The sequence below is a fragment of the Piliocolobus tephrosceles genome, chromosome 4 (genome assembly GCF_002776525.5).
Source record: "Piliocolobus tephrosceles isolate RC106 chromosome 4, ASM277652v3, whole genome shotgun sequence".
Classification (NCBI taxonomy): Eukaryota; Metazoa; Chordata; class Mammalia; order Primates; family Cercopithecidae; genus Piliocolobus; species Piliocolobus tephrosceles.
The window spans coordinates 130544373-130565397 of NC_045437.1; the positions used below are offsets into that span (position 1 = coordinate 130544373).

At 39.2% G+C, this 21025-nt stretch overlaps 1 protein-coding gene across 14 annotated transcripts in view; it reads left to right on the top strand.

The window, feature by feature from the left end:
• PWWP2A (PWWP domain containing 2A) overlaps positions 1–21025 on the top strand; it is a 66699-nt gene that overhangs the window by 28910 nt on the left and 16764 nt on the right. For 4 of the 14 annotated variants that reach the window (XM_026454421.2, XM_023218849.1, XM_023218846.1 and 1 more), the window contains one exon: positions 1267–5099. In XM_026454421.2, the coding sequence (XP_026310206.1) occupies positions 1267–2950 (1684 nt within the window). In that variant the 3' untranslated portion in view covers positions 2951–5099. Of the gene's footprint in view, positions 1–1266; positions 5100–5663; positions 7442–15112; positions 15233–17804; positions 20096–21025 lie in introns of those variants that run through there. The other 10 variants (XM_023218845.3, XM_023218856.2, XM_023218855.3 and 7 more) reach the window with 7 other exon arrangements.

Genomic DNA, 21025 nt, shown 5'->3' on the forward strand with positions numbered 1-21025 from the left:
TTTTTTTTTTTGAGACGGAGTCTCGCTCTGTCGCCCCGGCTGGAGTGCAGTGGCCGGATCTCAGTACACTGCAAGCTCTGCCTCCCCTGCTTACACCATTCTCCTGCCTCAGCCTCCCAAGTAGCTGGGACTACAGGCGCCCACCACGTCTCTCGGCTAGTTTTTTGTATTTTTTAGTAGAGACGGGGTTTCACCGGGTTAGCCAGGATGGTCTCAGTCTCCTGACGTCGTGATCCGCCCGTCTCGGCCTCCTAAAGTGCTGGGATTACAGGCTTGAGCCACTGCGCCTGGTCCAAAACACTGTTATTTCTAACTCTATCAAATAAGGTTATTAAAAACTGAGAATTTTAAAGATTTGTATTAGGTACCATGGTGTGCAAACAGGGTCTGGACCCGTAACAGAGTTTTCAAATCAGTTTAATGGGTCTGACTAGCCTTAAAACAAAGGAAGTAGACCAGAGTAGAAAAGAAATTATGTATCACAAAATACACAGTTAAGTACTTGGTGAAACTTTTGCTTAAGTTTGTGTATTTATGTATATATGGATGCATGTATACATTCATAAGTGTTTTTATTGGATTGCAGTGCAAATATATTTCTTAATATGAGATGATTTAAAAAGTTAGAAAGCCACAGCTCTGTAACTATGTGCTTTGGAAGTAGTTTGAGTAACTGAGTTCTTGATATTTTTGTGTTTTGGGAGACAGAATAGGTAACTAGTTAGGATGCAAGAGTAAAAGAGCAACTTTTTTTGAATCTTCAGTGATTAACCAATAAATTTGAGATGGAATTTTACTCATTAAATAGTTTTGGATAGTTAAGGCTGAATTTGCTTTGTGGAAGTTTTGAAAGCTGTTATAACCAGAGGAAGAAATATATGTGTGTTTCACAAAAGTTGTAGTTGCATTTACTGAAAATGTTGTTTGTGATTCAGTGAATGTCATATATGTGATGCTTAACATAAAGCTGTCTGAGAAAACATTCTTTCTGATTCAATACTGGAAATACCTATTTTAAGTATAGTCAACTATTCTTGCATTGCTTAGGGCAGCTGTTTGTTTTTACCAAAAATATAGGACCTAAAGAAATGAAGGTCTCTGGACTTTCGGGGGAAGAGATAGTAGATATTTGTGTTCTTGTTTTTTAATATGAAGTAGTTTTCGGGAAAGGTTATGTAAATAAGCATCAGGTGTTGTTTACGTTTAAGAAATTGAATTATAGATGTTAACTTAATGTCTTCTTTTTTTCTTCCGTTTCTTTCAAAGGTTTGGGCCCCATGGTATCCCTGTGACAGTATTTCCCAAAAGGGAATATAAGGATAAACCAGAAGCCATGCAGCTCCAAAGTAATACATTCCAAGAAGGGACAGAAGTCAAGTGTGAAGCAAATGGTGCTGTTCCTGATGACCCTTCTCCTGTCCCACATCCCGAGCTGAGTTTGGCTGAAAGCCTGTGGACTTCCAAACCACCACCTCTCTTCCATGAAGGAGCACCTTATCCTCCCCCTTTGTTTATCAGGGACACATATAACCAATCAATACCTCAGCCACCTCCTCGGAAAATTAAGCGACCCAAACGAAAAATGTACAGGGAAGAACCCACTTCAATAATGAATGCTATTAAACTACGACCCAGGCAAGTTCTGTGTGATAAATGTAAAAACAGTGTTGTTGCTGAAAAAAAGGAAATTAGAAAAGGTAGTAGTGCAAGTGACTCTTCTAAATATGAAGATAAAAAACGGAGAAATGAAAGTGTAACTACTGTGAACAAAAAACTGAAAACTGACCATAAAGTGGATGGGAAAAACCAAAATGAAAGCCAGAAAAGAAATGCTGTGGTTAAGGTTTCAAATATTGCTCACAGCAGAGGCAGAGTCGTAAAAGTTTCTGCTCAGGCAAATACATCAAAAGCTCAGTTAAGTACTAAAAAAGTTCTCCAGAGTAAGAACATGGATCATGTGAAAGCTCGGGAAGTGTTAAAAATTGCCAAAGAAAAGGCACAAAAGAAGCAAAATGAAACCTCTACTTCCAAAAATGCACATTCAAAAGTCCATTTCACACGTCGATATCAGAATCCTAGCTCAGGTTCCCTTCCACCCCGGGTTCGTTTAAAACCACAGAGGTACAGGAATGAAGAAAATGACTCTTCTCTGAAGACAGGACTTGAGAAAATGCGGAGTGGCAAGATGGCACCCAAGCCCCAGTCTCGCTGCACCTCTACCCGCTCAGCAGGTGAGGCCCCTTCAGAAAATCAGAGTCCCTCAAAAGGCCCTGAAGAGGCCAGCAGTGAGGTTCAGGACACAAATGAAGTGCATGTGCCTGGTGAGCAGGATGAACCACAGACATTGGGCAAAAAGGGCAGCAAAAACAATATCTCTGTTTATATGACCCTAAATCAAAAGAAATCTGACTCCTCCAGTGCTTCAGTGTGTAGCATTGATAGCACAGATGATTTGAAATCTTCCAACTCTGAGTGTAGTTCTTCTGAAAGCTTTGATTTTCCTCCAGGCAGTATGCATGCACCTTCCACCTCCTCCACTTCCTCCTCTTCAAAGGAAGAGAAAAAGCTCAGTAATTCCTTGAAAATGAAAGTCTTTTCCAAAAACGTCTCTAAATGCGTCACACCAGATGGCAGGACCATATGTGTAGGGGACATTGTTTGGGCCAAGATATATGGCTTCCCTTGGTGGCCAGCCCGTATTCTTACTATAACTGTGAGCCGGAAAGATAACGGCCTTTTAGTCCGACAGGAGGCCCGTATTTCATGGTTTGGGTCTCCAACCACATCTTTCCTTGCTCTTTCACAACTCTCCCCCTTTTTAGAAAACTTCCAGTCACGCTTTAATAAGAAGAGAAAGGGCCTGTATCGCAAGGCTATCACAGAGGCAGCTAAGGCTGCCAAGCAGCTGACCCCCGAAGTGCGGGCTTTGTTGACACAGTTTGAAACGTGAACATGGACAGTAAGGTAGGCAAGACCATTGGAAGTCACCACAGATTTTCTAGTCAGGAATAATTTCTACGAAATAGCTTGGCCAGATTGGAGAGAGAAGTTGCACTCAGTTGGCTGGCTTTTTAATACTTACCTTATAGCCATTTTTAGACTGAGAAGCTTAAACTGAACATATAATCAAATTTTGTGTTAAGGAAATGAGATTTTAGCAGTATTTTTCAGTTTTGAAGTTCAAAACCATCCCAAGGCATAGGAGCCATAGCCTCAACTGAAATTGAATTTTTGTAGGGACTGTTAATTGCCATTTGTACCTAATACTGTATATATACACATATATATACATATATATATATATGAAACATAGCCTGTCACTGTGTGACACAGGTTGCATATTTGGGATTGCAGTAAGGGCTTGGTGAGCTGGGGGAATAGTGTGGATATTTAATGACTACTTGTTTTTTAAATAATGAACGCAGCCTTCTTATGCGCATAATGGTGTAAAAGTTAGATGGTTAGGTGTTTGACAAACAGATGCTTGCTATTCAGTTACAGACTGGGGAAATAGCCCAGTGTTTGGGATTAAAACTGTCAAGACTGGATAGGTGTTAGTCATCACTGTCTTTCGTCCGGTGGGGATTTAATAAATACTTTCAAGCTTCTGGTTTGGGAGTTTAGATAGGTTTGATTTTGGATTTGTAAATAGTTGATTGCTAAATTTGGTCAGATTTCTCCTGACTGGCTGTTCCTAAATTCTTAGGATATGTCCCAGTAAAATTACACTTTGTGAATTAATTGTCGTATGTGTAATTGTTGCATTTTGGATGTACCTAATTTGATAATTAAAACAAAATAATTTCCGTTTAAGGTATCTGTTTGCAGGTCAGAAAATGAGAAAATGTAATTGTATAATGCTTTGAAATGTAAAAAAAAAAAAAAAAAAACCAAAAAAAACTAAATAAAATCAACTAAATCCAAATTATTTGTGTGTGTTTCTCAAAAAGCTTTGAAAAATTTCAAGATGGTAGAAAATTATTCTTTGTAAGAGTGTTTAGAAGAGATGAAAAATCAAACTTTTATTTTGCTATTTGCCCTATCGGAGTATATTATCTGAGATAAGAAAACTTCAAATAATGAGAGATGAATCAGTATATTCTCAAAATAAGATTTTATAGTATAGAGGTTTGATAATGCTTTTAGATTTGATACCCCCTTCCTGCCAATTTCTCATAAATGTGTGAATTTTAATTTTTAGCCTTAATATTTCATCACATGCTTCCTTTTTTTACATTTGGGTAATTACAACCGGTCTCTTCTGTTTGGTTTTCTGCCTCATATATCACTGCTTTTGGGGCTAGTAACTTAGCTTACTATTTTTCTACATGGTCCATCTGTCCCTAAGATTTGATTTCTTATTTTCCATTTTTAGCTTTGTATTAGTAGTGAGAAATATATCTGATTTGCTGTGGAGGCAAGTTTATCTCAAGATTTTTAAAGTTGCTTTCGTACGTTTTGTGTCTTAACAACTTTTGGATATCTAATTTCAATACTTTTAGAAATTTAAAAGTGTTAGCAGTTTTTGTGGATTTCTAAATCCAATTTGAAATAGTTATGGAACGCATAATGAAAAGATTAATGGAGGTTGAAAATCAATAGTCTTGTCAGCTTTCTTAAGGTTATGAACTGGTTACGAATTTCTGCAAAACCAAGTGGAATTTCTTCTGGGGAACTCAATGCTTTTTGATTATTATAAACACACAATTTAAAAACATGTTTCACTTGAGTAGAACATATTCTTTCCTGCAAACAGAAACAACTATACTTAAAAAATTCTTTGATTGAAATTCACAGTGTGGTTGAGAAGTTATAAGGAACTATCCTAAAAGATTTTCCAAGTATTTGTTTCAGATTAATGAACTTGTTAATTCAGGTGTTTTTAAAAGTTTGAAATCTAAAGTTCAGAAAGACTTAAAAGTCACCAAAACATGTAATTCCAAGGCTGTGTGTAATGATCCGGGTGAGTTTTATCTTAACAGTGGTTTGAAGTGGACATTACTAATATGGTCAAGTGCTTGGTAAATGTGCTCTTGTGGCATAAACCAAATTTGATTTGTTTCAGAAGCCATGGGGAAAGAGAAGAAAGAAAAAAAAAATCATGATTGTTGAATATAAAAATAACATTCAGTTTTGTAGAACACACCTTTGAGGAAAAGGTTGAGCGTATCACAAATGATATTATGCCAAATGACCCCTTCGCTTTAAACTGGCAGTCTGGCATATTTCATTTGTAGTGTCAGTAGGGAAGCAAGTTTTAAAGAATCTCTCTAATCTTAAATGTGTATTCTAAACTCTAATAGCTGAATATTAAAAACTTTTATTCCAATGGAAATGTCTTAGATACATTTGTCCAGTATCTACTGCAGATGGAGATATAGTTGAATTGGGTAGTTATAGCCACTTTATATTTCTCTTTGAAACGATAAAAGGCACTTATTCTTGATATGGAGATAACAGAAGTGGGTATTTTTTTTCCCTTTGCAGTGGGAGTAAACTGGCTTAGACCAAATCTGCGGCTTAAGTAAGAGTCGTGGCTAAAACAAAGGATTGGCAAGGGGAGAAACCAAGTGAAGGAAGAGTTGTGAAAGCTAAGAATGTCTATTTCTGGAAATTCTCAGAAATGTAAAGCATCAGAGTATTTTTCCCTTTTTACTTTCTAGAATTTATAGACCAGGAAGCTGACTAATCATTTGGAAGGAACATCCATTCAACTCTCATTTACAGATGTGGAACCAAAGACCACAAACAATTATCTGTGAGAGGCCAAGTGCGGTGGCTCATTCCCATATTCCTTGCAGTTTGGAAGGCCAAGGTGGGATGATTGCTTGAGGCCTGGAGTTCGAGACCAGTCTGGACAACATAGACCCCTGTCCCCCCTGCCATCTCTGCAGAAAAATAAAAACTTAGCCTGGCATGGTGGTGCACACCTATAGTCCCAGCTATTCGCCTGTATCCTAGCTACTTGGGAGGCTAAGATGGCTTGAGCTCAGGAGTTGGAGGCTGCAGTGAGCTGTGATCATACCACTGCACTCTGGTCTAGGCAAGAGTGAGACCCTGTCTCTGAAAAAAACCCTATATATCAGTGAGGTAGCGACAGTGGGATTCATTAGTCTGAAGCCTTTTTGTATGACTTGGTGGTGTGTCCCTAGAAGGTTTTGATGGGGAAGAAATCTGTAAATAGTAACTGTAGATTGGTACTAAGTTGAAAAAGCAGGAATTTTGATGTGGTAACAGACTGGAGGCAAAGAACAGGGAACTCATACTAAAATCAACTAAATGAATAGATCTTCATTAGTGAACCTGAGTATCTAAATTGCAAAATATTAAATTGAGTTACACTCCTATTTAAGCAGGTTGTACTTTTCTAAAAATTGGTTATGTTGAAAAGGTCACAAGTCTGTAGAATAACTCAATTGGGAATTGGAAATACCTTAAGTCTATAATTTATCTAAAATTAGGTTTTCCCTTTGAAGTTGTGAATTTTCTATGGTCTGTGCTGCATGCTTTCACTTTTATTAGTACTTACAGCTGAAGAGATGGGCAGATGTCTAGAAAAATTAATGTTTTGATTCAGGAATTTGTGCCTAGTGATGGCCTCCAATAGGGAATTTTCCAGAGAGGATGAAGACTCATTTTCTAAGTTGAGGCAAATGTAGTTTTTGTTTTGGTATTGTTCTTATATTACAGCTATTAAAACAATCTCTTAAAAAATGCCAGATATGGCTGGGCACGGTGGCTCATGCTTGTAATCCCAGCACTTTGGGAGGCTGAGGCAGGTGGATCACCTGAGGTCAGGAGTTCAAGACTAGTCTGGCCAACGTGGCAAAACCCTGTCTCTACTAAACCCTGTCTCTACTAAAAACACAAAAATTAGCTGCACATGGTGGCATAGGCCTGTAATCCCAGCTACTTGGGAGGCTGAGTCAGGAGAATTGCTTGAACCCAGGAGGCGGACGGAGGTTGCACTCCAACCTGGGTGACAGAGTGAGACTCTGTCTCAAAAAACAAAACAAAACAAAAAACATGCTGGATGTAAGGGAATTCAGAAACAGGATGCCATGCCAATTTCCAGGAGAAAATAAAACAGTGAGGGTGCATTAGTTACCTTTACCTGGTTCTGATTTAGTTAATAGGCCCTTCATATTCCAGATACACAGTTTGTGTAGATTTACTGTATTCCTTCATTCAACAAATGAACAGGATTAAAAAATGAAAGCATTAGCTAATAGTAATATGCTTTGTTGTGCCATTTTCAATGAAGGAATAGGAAGTTTAAAGTCACAGTGATATAGCTGATCTGTATATTTTTAGTTTTCCAGGGTATTTTGGTGTCATTACCATGGATAATTGACACTAACATAAGATAAACAACTCTTTGTCTTATCTTTACTCAAGTAAGAGACCTAACATTTATAGATCCAAACAGGTTTTTTTTTTTTTTGCCTTTCCTTGTGGCATTGTGTGGAAATCACTTTCTCCTTGTTATATTAATGGAGCACTGTGATTTTTTTGTGTGGTATTTGAAAAATTGTGGTTAAATAGATGTAAAATTTATCATCTTAATCATTTTTAATTATACAGTTCTATGGCATTAAATACATTCACAGTATTGTTCAACCATCACCACCTTCCATCTGTAATTTGGTTTTGATAGAAATCTTTTAAATCTGGGATGGCATTTTCTAGACGGTGTTGGAAATTAAGTTACAGGAGTGTTTTTCTTGGTCAGTGGTGTGATTGGAATATGCTGCTGGCATTGCCCCACTTCCAGAATTCCTTCCTGATCAATCTGTAGTCCTATACAAGGAAATGACTGTAGCTTACAATGCTAATCGGTGCCCCCCCACCAACTTTTTTTTTTGAGATAGGGTCGCACTCTGTCACCCAGGCTGGAATGCAGTTGCGAGATCACATCCTTGACTTCCTGGGGTCACGTAGTTCTCCCACCTCAAGCCCCCTACCCCCACCATAGCTGGGACTACAGGTGCGTGTCACCATGCCCAGCTAATTGTAAAAAAATGTTTAGTAGAGACAAAGTCTCTCTTTGTTGCCCTGGCTGGTCTCAAACTCCTGGGCTCAAGTGATCCTCTCGTCTTGGCCCCCAACAAAGTGCTGGGATTATAGGCATGAGCCACTGCTCGGCCAGTGTCTCCATTTTTAAGAACTGTAACTGCCAAAATTTTAGGTGAATTAGTGTGACTGTACTTACCGAGTAGTTAGTTGATTTTGGTTAAAACTGTTCCCTTCCAGTAGCGTAAACTTTTTTTTTTTTTTTTTTTTTTTGAGGCAGAGTCTCACTCTGTCGACCGGGATGGAGTACTGTGGCCGGATCTCAGCTCACTGCAAGCTCCGCCTCCCGGGTTCACGCCATTCTCCTGCCTCAGCCTCCCCGAGTAGCTGGGACTACAGGCGCCCGCCACCTCGCCCGGCTAGTTTTTGTATTTTTTAGTAGAGACGGGGTTTCACCGTGTTAGCCAGGATGGTCTCGATCTCCTGACCTCGTGATCCGCCCGTCTCCGCCTCCCAAAGTGCTGGGATTACAGGCTTGAGCCACCGCGCCCGGCCGCGTAAACTTTTATATCAAGGCATATTTGTTTTCCATTAAACTTTACCGACATAAAAAGTGGAAAAAGCAAGTAAATTTCAAAAAATAGTATATATATTATTAAAATATGGCAAAAAACTGTGATGGTATATAAAACTTGGAAAGTGGTTTAATTCCATTTACTAATTTAAATGATTTCCATATTCAAAATTGACAAAATATATATGAGACTGAACATGGTGGCTCATGCCTATAGTCCCAGCTACTCCAGAGGCCGAGGCAGGAAGATGGGGTTCCACCATGTTGGCCAGGCTGGTCTCAACTCCTGACCTCAGGTGATCCGCCTGCCTCGGCCTCCCAAAGTGCTGGGATTATAGGTGTGAGCCGCTGTGCCCAGCCCATAAAGCTTTGATGTTAAAAACAGACCAATTGCAAACTCAGTTTAAAGGTGAATTAAATATATATATATATTTATATGTTTTGAGACAAGGTCTCACTCTCGTCCAAGCTAGACTGTAGGGGTATAATCATGACTCACTGCAGCCTCGACCTCCTAGGCTCAGGCGATCCTCCTACCTCAGCCTCTTAGCTGGGGCCACAGATACATACCATCACACCTGACTAATTAAAAAAAATTATTTGTAGAGACAGGGTCTCACTGTGTTGCCCAGGCTGGTCTTGAATTCCTGGGCTCAAACAGTAACTTCCGCCTTGGCCTCCCAAAGTGGTGGGGTTACAGGTATGAGCCACTGCACCCAGGTATGAGCCACTGCACCCAGCTAAATATTGTTTCTTCACATCTCTGATATTCTGGCCAGGCGTGGTGGCTCACGTCTGTAATCTCAGCACTTTGGGAGGCTGAAGCGGGCGGATCATGAGGTCAGGAGTTCGAGACCAGCCTGGCCAACATGGTGAAACCCCATCTCTACTAAAAATACAGAAATTAGCTGGGTATGGTGGCGCATGTCTATAATCCCAGCTACTCAGGAGGCTGAGGCAGGAGAACTGCTTGAACCTGACCCGGGAGGCGGAGCTTGCAGTGAGCCGAGATCACGCCATTGCACTCCAGCCTGGGCAACAAGAGTGAAACTGTTTAAAAAAAGAAAAAAGTTGAAAACAGTCATTATTTAAATATGGAAGTTTCTTTGTATCATAAGAATGTGACGGTTATAAAGGCTGGATGCGGTGGCCCACATCTGTAATCCCAGCACTTTGGGAGGCCGAGGCAGGCGGATCACCTGTGGTCAGGAGTTCGAGACCAGCCTGGCCAACATGGGGAAACACCATCTCTACTAAAAATACAAAAATGAGCTGGGCGTGGTGGCAGGTGCCTGTAGTCCTAGCTACTCGGGAGGCTGAGACAGTAGAATGGTGTGAACCCAGTAGGCAAAGGTTGCAGTGAACCAGGATCACGCCACTGCATTCCAGCATGGGTGACAGCGCGAGACTTCATCTCAAAAAAAGAGAATGTGACATGTGACAGCTGGGCGTGGTGACTCATGCCTGTTAATCCCAGCACTCTGGGAGGCCGAGGTAGGCAGATCACAAGGTGAGGAGTTCGAGATCAGCCTGACCAACGTGGTGAAACCCTGTCTCTACTAAAAATGCAAAAATTAGATGGGCGTGCTGGTGCGCACCTGTAATCCCAGCTACTAAGGAGGCTGAGGCAAGAGAATCGCTTGAACCCGGGAGGCAGAGGTTGCAGTGAGCCGAGATCGTGCCATTGCACTCCAACCTGAGTGGCAGAGCGAGACTCCATCTCAAAAAAAAAAAAAAAAAAAAAAAAAGAACAAAAAGTTGGCAGTTACTTCCTTATACTGCCTGGGAAATCTGAGTCTTAACCAGAAACCATGATTAAAACATCTCATAACTTTTTCTATCCTGGTTGTCAGTATCTACAAGGAAAAGCCAAGTACTTCATAACTGAAGTGTTAGCCTGTTATGATCACACTTTTTTCCTCTTCTCAACTAAAAGCCTTGTAATTATAATGCATATCAGGGGCTGAGCGCAGTGGCTCACGCCTGTAATCCTAGCACTTTGGGAGGCCAAAGCCGCTGGATCACCTGAGGTCAGGAGTTCAAGACCAGCCTGGCCAACATGGTGAAACCCTGTCTCTACTAAAAATACAAAAATTAGCTGAGCATGGCGGCTGGTACCTATAATCCCAGCTACTCAGAAGGCTGAGGCAGCAGAATCACTTGAACCCAGGAGGCGGGGGTTGCAGTGAACCAAGATTGTGCCACTGTACTCCAGCCTGGGTAACAGAGCGAAACTCCATCTCAAAAAAAATAAATAAATAAAATGCGTATCAGGTTTTAGCAAGGGCTTCTTGTTTTTTTCTTTTGTTTTTTACTATATAAGGTAATTTTGTACCCCACAGTGTCCCTCATTTAGATTCACTTAAAAGCTATTGAAAAGCCTAGGAGTGTCAGGTAAAATGCGATGGAATTTTTTTATTGCCTGTGGAAAAATTTTTTGTAATGTGAGAATGTCATCGAGTTGAGTGGAAAAGATAGAAATGGATACTCAGGAGTATATATATGACTTGCCAGTGATGCAGGTGAGTTTAAGCATTCATTAACATTTTTAGGACCAGGCGCCTTGGCTCATGCCTATAATCCTAGCACTTTGGGACACTGAAGCAGGAGGATCATTTGGGTCCAGGAGTTTGAGACCGGCATGTGCAACATGGTGAAACTCTGTCTCTACAAAAAATACGAAAAAATAAGGTGGGCTTGGTGGTGTGCCCCTGTAGTCCCAGCTACTTGGGAGGCTGAGGTGGGAGGACCACTTTAGCCTTGGAAGCTGAGGCTGTTGTTAGACATGATTGTGCCACTGCACTCTAGCATGGGCGACAGAGTGAGACCCCGTCTGAAAAAAACACAAAAAAGATTTTTGCAACAGTAGTGATTAATAGCAGGCTTTTATTGAGCAAAGAACCATTCCCTTTCACTTTCCAGGCACATGGCTCAAAGTACAAGCTCTTGAGCCAGATTTGCTGGATTCAGAGCCTGACTTGGATCAGCTACTTACAAACTATGTGATCTTAAGCAGGTTACTCCCAATATCATCACCTGTGAAATAGGGAGAATAATAGTATCTCCTCATAAGGTAATTGTGAGAATTTAAAAGAATATTTAAAGCAATAAAAAAATTTCTTGCATGAGGCTGTGTAAATACTTGCTATCATTACTACCACTGCAATCACTTTGTGTTGCACAGTCAATTCTGGTAGCTTTTGATACTATCATTCTGCAGCATATACTCAGTATAAATGAAAATATGTTATAACAATATTATTCATACCTGAAAATTTCGAGAATCATAGTATGATTATTCACAAATCTCTGGAAGTAGCATGAACTCACTGGTTTTAATAGGCATTTGTAGAGGTTAACTGAATCGAAGGTCATGAGGATTATGGTTAAAGGAGACCTGTGTTAACATATTTCAACTCTTGCCCCATTCATTTATTTAACACACAAATTTCAGTGATCTGGTACTCACTTTCCTATTCTCCTCTCCCTTATGCCAAGCACAGGGCCTGGCATGGGGAGGAATGATTGTCTTCTTGTGAATGAATTGTGAGCAATTCTGGTTCAGACACGTCCTAATGACCGATGACCATCTCAGATGCCTGCACATCCCGAATCCTTTCCCTGAGACATGAGAAGTATCTGAGCTGGTAGGGCTCAATGTAGTGGAGGTCCTATTAGGAGAACTTCACAAATGTGCTAGAACTACAAAGCCACATTTGTCAGCTTTTGGGTAAATTAGCTGATTTGCATAGGTGCTGTGTTTCCCTGGGACCATAGCATTTTACTGTTTTAATGTTTTGCAGTATGGTGAAAAAGGATTTGAACATTTTCATTTTTATTGCTGCTTGTATGATTGAGTAGATTGTCTCCTCTTTCTAGGAGGGAAATGCCACACATTCCAAGGCCTTGATCTGTGTGTGGTGTGGCCATATTTTCCTGAGGATAGTCATTTTTACCCATGGCTCCTTTTGGGGATGTTCTTAATCACAAATCTGTCATCTCCTGCAACAGTTTAGTTTTTAGCAAGGAATCTGGCTGGGAGTGGCACATCTTGGTGTGCGTCCTGGTATACCGGGAAGAAGTACGTGCAGTTTGTCTAAAACTCTAGTGAAAGAGTTGGTTAGAAAAATAGCACTAAGGTGAGAAATCCAGAAGGGCTATTGTAAGAGGAGACACTATTGATGCTTTTCCTGATTGTTCATGTTGCATCATGCTTTACTGTATTAAGAAAATTCATTTGGAGTGTTCAGTGAGAACAGGTACATGTCAATGCTCTTAAGATTTTAGTTTTTAATTGTGGGCTTTAAGAGCATAAGCTCTACTTCTTTCGTGCACACTAAGAGGGAGATTGAGGGTTACCCTGTTCTGATTTTCCCTGTTACAGTTCTGCTGCTTCCCAAGAATAGTTGCCATTGTTGCACTTAAACTTTTCTCTCAAAGGACAAAATAAGTAATTTCCGATGAAATTGCCGCCTTTTCATAGGTCTCTCCCGCCACTTACTGCATCACAGCTGGGTCTCCTTGGCTCTTCCTAATGGATATCCTGTACTAGTGGTAAATTTCTAAAGAAAAGCCTCGAGACCATAAAAGCATTGAGGGGAAGATTATCTTAAACATTAGCACAAAAGACTCACAGGCCAGGCACTGTGGACCAGGGACTGGCTTGTTAATATTTTGACATTTCAGGGGGTTGCAGGTGAGGAATTGCGCAGGGAAAGATGAGATCATTCTTTGATACATCTTGACTCTCCTTGCTTAAAGTTGAAAAGGAGATTCTTTAGAATGATTGCTGAAACCTAAGAAGTTTTACTTGGACAGGTTCAAAAGATAATTTCTTTCTTTCTTTTTTTTTTTTTTTTGAGACGGAGTCTTGCGCTGTCGCCCGGGCTGGAGTGCAGTGGCCGGATCTCAGCAAGCTCCGCCTCCCGGGTTTAAGCCATTCTCCTGCCTCAGCCTCCGGAGTAGGTGGGACTACAGGTTCCCGCCACCTCGCCCGGCTAGTTTTTTGTATTTTTAGTAGAGACGGGGTTTCACCGTGTTAGCCATGATGGTCTCGATCTCCTGACCTCATGATCCGCCCGTCTCGGCCTCCCAAAGTGCTGGGATTACAGGCTTGAGCCACCGCGCCCGGCCTCAAAAGATAATTTCTTTAGTGCACTCAGATTCCCTTATTGTGTGATTGCTGTTGGGTTATAGTTGATAGTATATTAAGTTTTTCCATGAACAAAAGGATAAATACCTCATTATTAAATCTCACCTAAAAAATTATTTTCCCCTGAGTTAAAATTCAGAGGGAATTATTTTTCTAGATCAGGTGTATACAAAATCTTTTCAATGAGTCAAAAAAGCCTTTTATAAGGTTTTCATTATATACTGCTGCTTCTAATTTTAACTTAGGATTAAAAAAACAATTATTATAAAGACTAGATGTTATCTAACTAATGATCCCAGAGTTGACTACATTGATGTGATAGGTGAATTGTTTTTTATAGTTAGGAAAGTAAGCAAACAAGCAAATATGTTTAAAAATTAGGCTTAAGATAGCAGTCCTTCATTTAAATTATACTTAGTATTTGAAGTCTGTTTTGAAAGCTTAAGTGTCATAAAAAAGCTTATCTTGTTATAACTGTTATTTCAACGAGGTATTACCTCACACAGTAAATTTAGGTCCTGAATAGTATGCAAGTGCGGTTATTGGGATTAAAGTGGAAAGGAGTTCAGGCAGTGCTTGGTCATTTTGCTAAAAAGGGTCAAAAGAGGCTCGGTGTGGTGGCTCACGCCTATAATCCCAGCACTTTGGGAGGCCAAGGCGAGTGGATCACCAGAGGTCAGGAGTTTGAGACCAGGCTGGCTAAAATGGTGAAACCCTATCTCTACTAAAAATATAAAAAAATTGCCAGGTGTGGCGGGCGCCTTATAATCACAGCTACTTGGAAGACTGAGGCAGGAGAATCACTTGAACCTGGGAAGTGGAGGTTGCAGTGAGCCAAGATCACGCCACTGCACTCCAGCCTCGGTGACAAGAGCGAGACTCTGTCTCAAAAAAAAAAAAAAAAAAAAGTCATTGAGCTCATTAATTATATAGTGTGGACAGGGATGACAGGTTCAGCCTTATCTTTGAATACTGACTGAGAAGATCAGGACTTCTTCAGCACTAGGCTAATGTGAGATTAGTAAGAAATTTTTGTTAGGAACACCCAGTGTGAGTTAGCATTTCCTCTTTCATTTGTAAGTTTGCTTGGAGGGCAGAGTCTTGGTGTGCCCCATGGCATCTTGCTGCGGATTTCTCTTGAGCCGGAGAGTGCCCTCTCTGGGCCAAGGCTGTTGTGTCCACACGGCTCTTAAGTCTGTTTTCATTTAGTACCAAAGCTTCTCTTTCTGTGAAGCCAGCAAGTTATCCAGAATAAATTTGTTATGAAAATTCACCTGAATTTTGGTCTTATTTTAAAACTATTTTTGGTAAAATGGATGGATTAAAAAAACTCGAATGCTTTATTTTTGTTAACTTGGTTTTTTCTACCATAGGTCTCAACAAATGGCAGCTATTACATCAGACAGTGACGAGTCCTGCTGCTCCCTTACAGTGTCTGACAGACCACTGTGGATTCAGACTGGGAGCATTGAAGTTAACAGTGAAACGGGCAGGTCTGTCTGTTTTAAGCCCTGCCACAAAGTGAAGAGGGCATCATGTCATCACTTAATAATTCCTGAAGTAGATTAGGCTAGACTTAAAAGAATTCATTAGTTCTTTTTCTTTAGTTTTCATTGACCTTGGTAGCCGGTGTGCCTTGTGTAGGTGATAGTTTTAATGAATGAATATAACTTTCCATTGATACTACCTGCCATGCCAAAAAACAGGAGTCTCCTGTGAGCTTCCGTGAACTGAGAGCAGATTCTCTTAGGGTGGTAGAAGTTGGGTGTGACCTTGCAGAATTATGTCAAATAGCAACTGAGTCTCCATGGAAAGTCAAAAATACTGGATTTCTTTTATCTTTTCACTATCTCAGTCTTTTTTTTGTCACTTCTATATTCATTAAACTTCTTAGTCATTACTTCTTAACTGTATATATATATATAAGAATATATATATGAACACATATGTATATATATTCTTAGTGAGTCTCAAAACCATTATCATTTACATAAAGCAACTCAGAATTCCAGAGGATGGTAAAAGATAGTGCTGAAATATAGTCTGTTTCTTTAAGTACATTTATTAATAACCCCTGAGAGGATGGTAAAAGATAGTGCTGAAATATAGTCTATTTCTTTAAGTACATTTATTAATAACTCCTTGGATAATGCCTAAAAGGCTTATTTTGGGCCCTTATAGGGTCGGAAAAGTTCAGGGATTTCTGTGTGTTTGCACTGCTTTGAAACTTACTACTTTTATTGCTTCCTTGAAGTGAGGCTGTTTAACCCTCTGGTGTTTGTACAGCTAGTGAAGAACTGTATAGTTGCATGGAAGCTGTAATTTGCAAACTGGGTCAGAATGGCAAATTTTGGATTAGAGATTGCAGTTGGGATTTTGGACACTTATCTGCGTAGGAGTGGTAGCTACCCTTAAGATGCGTATCTCTTGAGGGAATAGTGTTTTTTATTTTTCTGCACCTCTCATAGGAATAGTAAGATCTGCTTGAGTCCTTGCCTTTCCTGCCATAGATTTTAACTGAACTTGAACAGGCCTCACTAAAATTGAAGCCAAATATTGAGAGTCATAAATAGAAGGAAATGGGATTGTACATGGGATTGGGTGTTTACCGTTTTTTCTTTCAGTTTATAAAATGGGAACATTTGCTTCCAAAGTTCTGTGTGAGCCTGAATCTATTAGTATTGCAATCATACTAGCATAGTATCTTAGTTTTAGAAGGTAAAAACTGAGCTCAATGTCAAATTTCAAAACAGCATAAATCATTGTTTTTTTGTTTTTGATTTTTTTTCCAGAAGCAAGGATTACATTCATCTTTCATCTTGATGTGTGTAGTATTTGTCCCTAGAGGTCACTTTTCATTGCTTGAGGAGAAACGTGATAGAATACCCTGCGAAATGTATTTTGTAGGCCCTAATTTAGTAAGCGAAGGAAGCATGGGAACACCGGAAGGCAACACAAAATCAAGTTAGTTCTGTCAAATCATGGGGAAGATACCTCCTGTGAAATGTTTGGAAGTTAAATAATGGGAAGGATGGGGTGGTTTTTCTCTTTTCCTTGTTGCATTGTGTTTGTTGTGTCTGTTATTATTCCACTGAAATACCATTTTTGGTTTAAAAATGCATTTGACCAAAAAATTCATCTTTCTTTCCACGGATCATCTCTTTTGGAATTGAAACTCATGTTGGACTTGGGTTTTCAGGTTTGAGAGGCATAACCAGGGATTGCAGAAGGTTTCCGTGGGCGTCTTTCTACTTCGTAGTATTAGAGGGAGGTTGGTAGTGTTGGTCATTCTGGTCATGCTATTTAGCAGTAATTTTTATAAGCCCTGCCCTTTATAATTACTGCGCTTGGAGTCCTGCTTCTTGTTGGAGGTATGGTGAAGAGGCCTCTGCTGATAATCAGGTTTGCTGGTGTAACAAGGGATACTGGTCAGTCTAACCAGTGTACATGTGTTGTCTTCTAGTATCAGAATGGTGCTCTTGATGCCTTCTGATATGCTGTGTCTACTTCTGGGGAGGCACCCTCCGCTTCCTTCTTTTTTTACTCTCTGCAAGTATGTGGACAGTGTAACCTGCTGCTGATTTGTACATAGCCTGGCTCTGTTTATAAATTTGCTAAAACTGTAGGCTAGTCTGTGCTAGTAGAGGGCCGTTGGTGCTTCATAGCAGTCCCCAGCAACTAAGCTGACTCTCACAGCATTATACTGTGAAATGGCGATATAAAGAACAAAGTTAAAATTCCCCTGTTACTAGGCAGATATTTATAAGCAAGGGTATTTTTAAAAAAACACTCAAGTGCACATTGATTATGTAAAGATGACATCCATTTTACTTGTGTTGGAAACTGGCCTGATAATACTTCAGAAATAACATGAATATTTCTGCTGGTTTAGAGTGGCAGTAAGTTGTTTTCTCAAAACAACATCGGTCAGGTTTAACCGATTTAAAAGAAAAAATCAGGTGTGATCCCACAGTCTATGTAGGGCTTAAACAACAAGGACATCTTTTCCTCATATAATTACTTGTGCTTAACTACATTTTCTTCCTTTTCTTTACTATATTTCAGCACAAAGACATTAGCAGGCTGCTGGTTTCATGGACCTGTACCACAATGACACAGAGAACACCAGAGCATCAGGACTGAATGAAATTGGAGTTTTTAAAGCTGCACTAAGAAGTAAATGTTAAGGCAGTGGTTAAAAACAAGTCTATAAAGGGGCACTTGCAAATTGTCCTATCTTAAACCGAAGAAAAGGTATTAGGGAATATTTTATAAAAAATAAACTATTGCAATAAATCATGCATGAGATGAGGAGAAAAGTGATGTGAATTACACACACAAGAACTCACTTGAATTTTATGTATGAAGAAACACTGACAGTAACTTCTTTTGAATGTGAAGTTCTTATCAGTACAGTTTGGACAGGACTAAAAGACATGGGATGATGCAGAAATGCTGAATTATTTTTCATACTTAAACTTTGTGCTTTCTCCAAGGTTTAGGTTAATCAGTTCAGATACAAGCAAAGGTATTTCTAAAATGGCTCTTCTATGAAACAGCAATAGTCACATATGCCAAGGCCAATGTTTCCTTCAGGGTGCCAGTAGAAACAACAGAAAATAACATCCTGCTGAAAGGATAGCAAAGTGCCCCACCCCACCCCACAAACAAAATTTGGATCTTTTCCTTCTTTAGTAAAGCAGGGCTGTATTATCTTGAATATATGTTTGCTTGTTAGAACATATTAAGATATATTTATTTGCCACTAGTATTTAACATTTTGTGCACATTTTCATAATTACATTCTTACCTTTCAAATTTTGACTCAAAGAGGATAGGCTAGTGTTGATCTTGGAGTGCAAATGTATACTCCAAGAGCTAGTCCTTAATTCTGCTGAGTTGGAAAGCCTTTTATTATTGTCTGTATCCTTACTGGTTTTATCTAGTTCAAAAAAGGTGACAACATCTAAAGTTTGATGTGAACCTCTCTCCACAGAGAGCCCCTCCTAAGTGCAAGAAATTCTAACAGGTGTCAGTAGGGCTTGGCCCTGGGGGACAAGTGGCAGGAACAGGATCCTTTAAAACAGTGTCAAACTTTTCATGCATGGAGCATGAATTCTTACTAATAGAGACTGTAATTTTTTTCTTGTCTTTGGTAAATATTATAAAAAACCTTAATTTTTCTTTTTTAATGAATGGAGAAAACATGAGAAAACCAGATGGACTTGTTAGTACTACATTTTTAAGGCATTTTATATTTGATGGTGCCGTACTTTTAATAATAATAAAACAAGTTTTTTAGTGGCAATACTGATTTATTTTTTAAACCAGAAAGGTAATCCATATTGATTACTTATTACAAAAAAGGGAAAATATGCCAAAAAATAAAAAACCTTAAAATTCATATGAAGCAACATAACAGGTAACTGAGCACTTGGCTCAAGTAGTCAGACTTTCCATAATGTTACTGTGTAAGTTTGGAATTACCTAATAACCCCAGACTCAGGATTAACAAAGGGTTCTGGGTGAGTTTTAAAACATTTAATATACCTATGATTTGTTTTACAACTTGAAGAAGAGGCAGACAGTCTTGTGTCTAATGAGCTTAATGCAAATTCTAATTATACTGCAAATAATTTGAAGTTTTTATTGCATTCTACAATTGTCTGTTTGGAAAATTACATATTATGAAGTCATTATATATTTTATCAAGTCAGAAAAAAATCAGCTCAGGAACTGTAGCAGCAGGGAGTTCTAAAGATGACATGAACTATACTATAGGGGTGCCCTACTCTATGTGGTCTAGGGCTTTGGTTTGGGTCAGTCTTGTTCTTTCAGATACGTAACACCAGCAGTACCTTTCAGGCTCACTTCAAGAACCAGATAACTCCCAAACCATGGTGGAATTATACATGAATTGTATAATCAAGATTTTTAATTAAGCTTTAGAATTCTTTATTTGTGTAGAGTGATGGAAATGACCAAGAAGTAATAATATAAAGCAAAAGAATTGGGAGAGATCAGGTTTTAAGTATATAAATATATATTTTTTTCTCATGGCATATTCTCAAAGGTGTTTTGTTGCAAACCAGATTTTCCTTTTTTAAAAAATGAAACTTGGTGGTATTTAAAATCTAGACCTACCATGTTGCTATTTCACTTTCATTGCTTTAGTTGCTTAATATTTAAGCTTTGCTTCATGCTACCTTTTGTCTGTATTTCAATCTTCATAAGCCTATTTTGTTTTGTAGACTTGAATGATAAAAATTGTTTCTCATCTTAAGTATGCTCAGAGTTTTAAATGTTAAAGAATGTTGTGTAACCTTTATCCAATAAAGTCTTTGATTTTTTAAAAATTTAGTAATTTAAAAACTATGTTTACTTTTTAGGAGTTAGTTTTTAAATTTTTTTTTTTTTTTTTTTTTTTTTTTGCTATTAAAAGTCAATCACTGGCTGTACTTTAGGGAGCTGTTTTGAGTAGCAGTGCTTCCTAAGGAGAACAACCTGTAGGTTTCTAATCACTAGGAGATTTTATGGGACCTCTTTATGACCAAAGATAGAGAAAGGGTGAACAGTTTAATTAGGACCCTGTGCACAAACGTAACTGCTTTTTGACAGAAACAACCTACCCTTCAGCGTTGGATGTAATTAAATGCCTGCTGCTGGGTTTGTCTTGTTTTCCTTTGTTTTAATTTGAAGGAATCCTGCCCTTATGGACAGATGGTCGCTTCTTGAAGAGCCCAGCACAATCAGTGAGAGGTGGAGGGTTTGGCCTAGGAATCAGAAACACTTGGTTTTCAGGAGAAATGAGCCTTTTCAAACCTACAGACAGTTCACAGGACTGGCCCAGCAACTTAGGTCGGTGTACTTTCTTTTCTGTTTCAGAAAGGCAATCCTTTGGCTGCCTGTTATTCCAGAGTACATGAAGGCTTTAATCTCAAACATTCTCCCATTTCAGTTTATCTAAATGAGTGTAAAAAAGAGACCACAGGAATCTGGCTCTGCTAATATCTTGTTTCTCTCAAACGTCTCACTAATGAAAATGGAACAGAGAGAACCAGGGAAGATTAACAAGCCATGTGCTCATTATCTGAGAGGGCCTACAGGAGACTCACACTGATCCTGGTCATGTATATCAGTATATTTATAGACACGACTCCTACAAGATGCAGGGAATGAGTGATGCAACCCATCGATGCAACTGAAAATCTTACTGATGCTGGCCTTCACATAAGAAAGTGTAAGTTCACTTTTCCTCTTTCAGGTAAAGATTTTTTTTTTTTTTT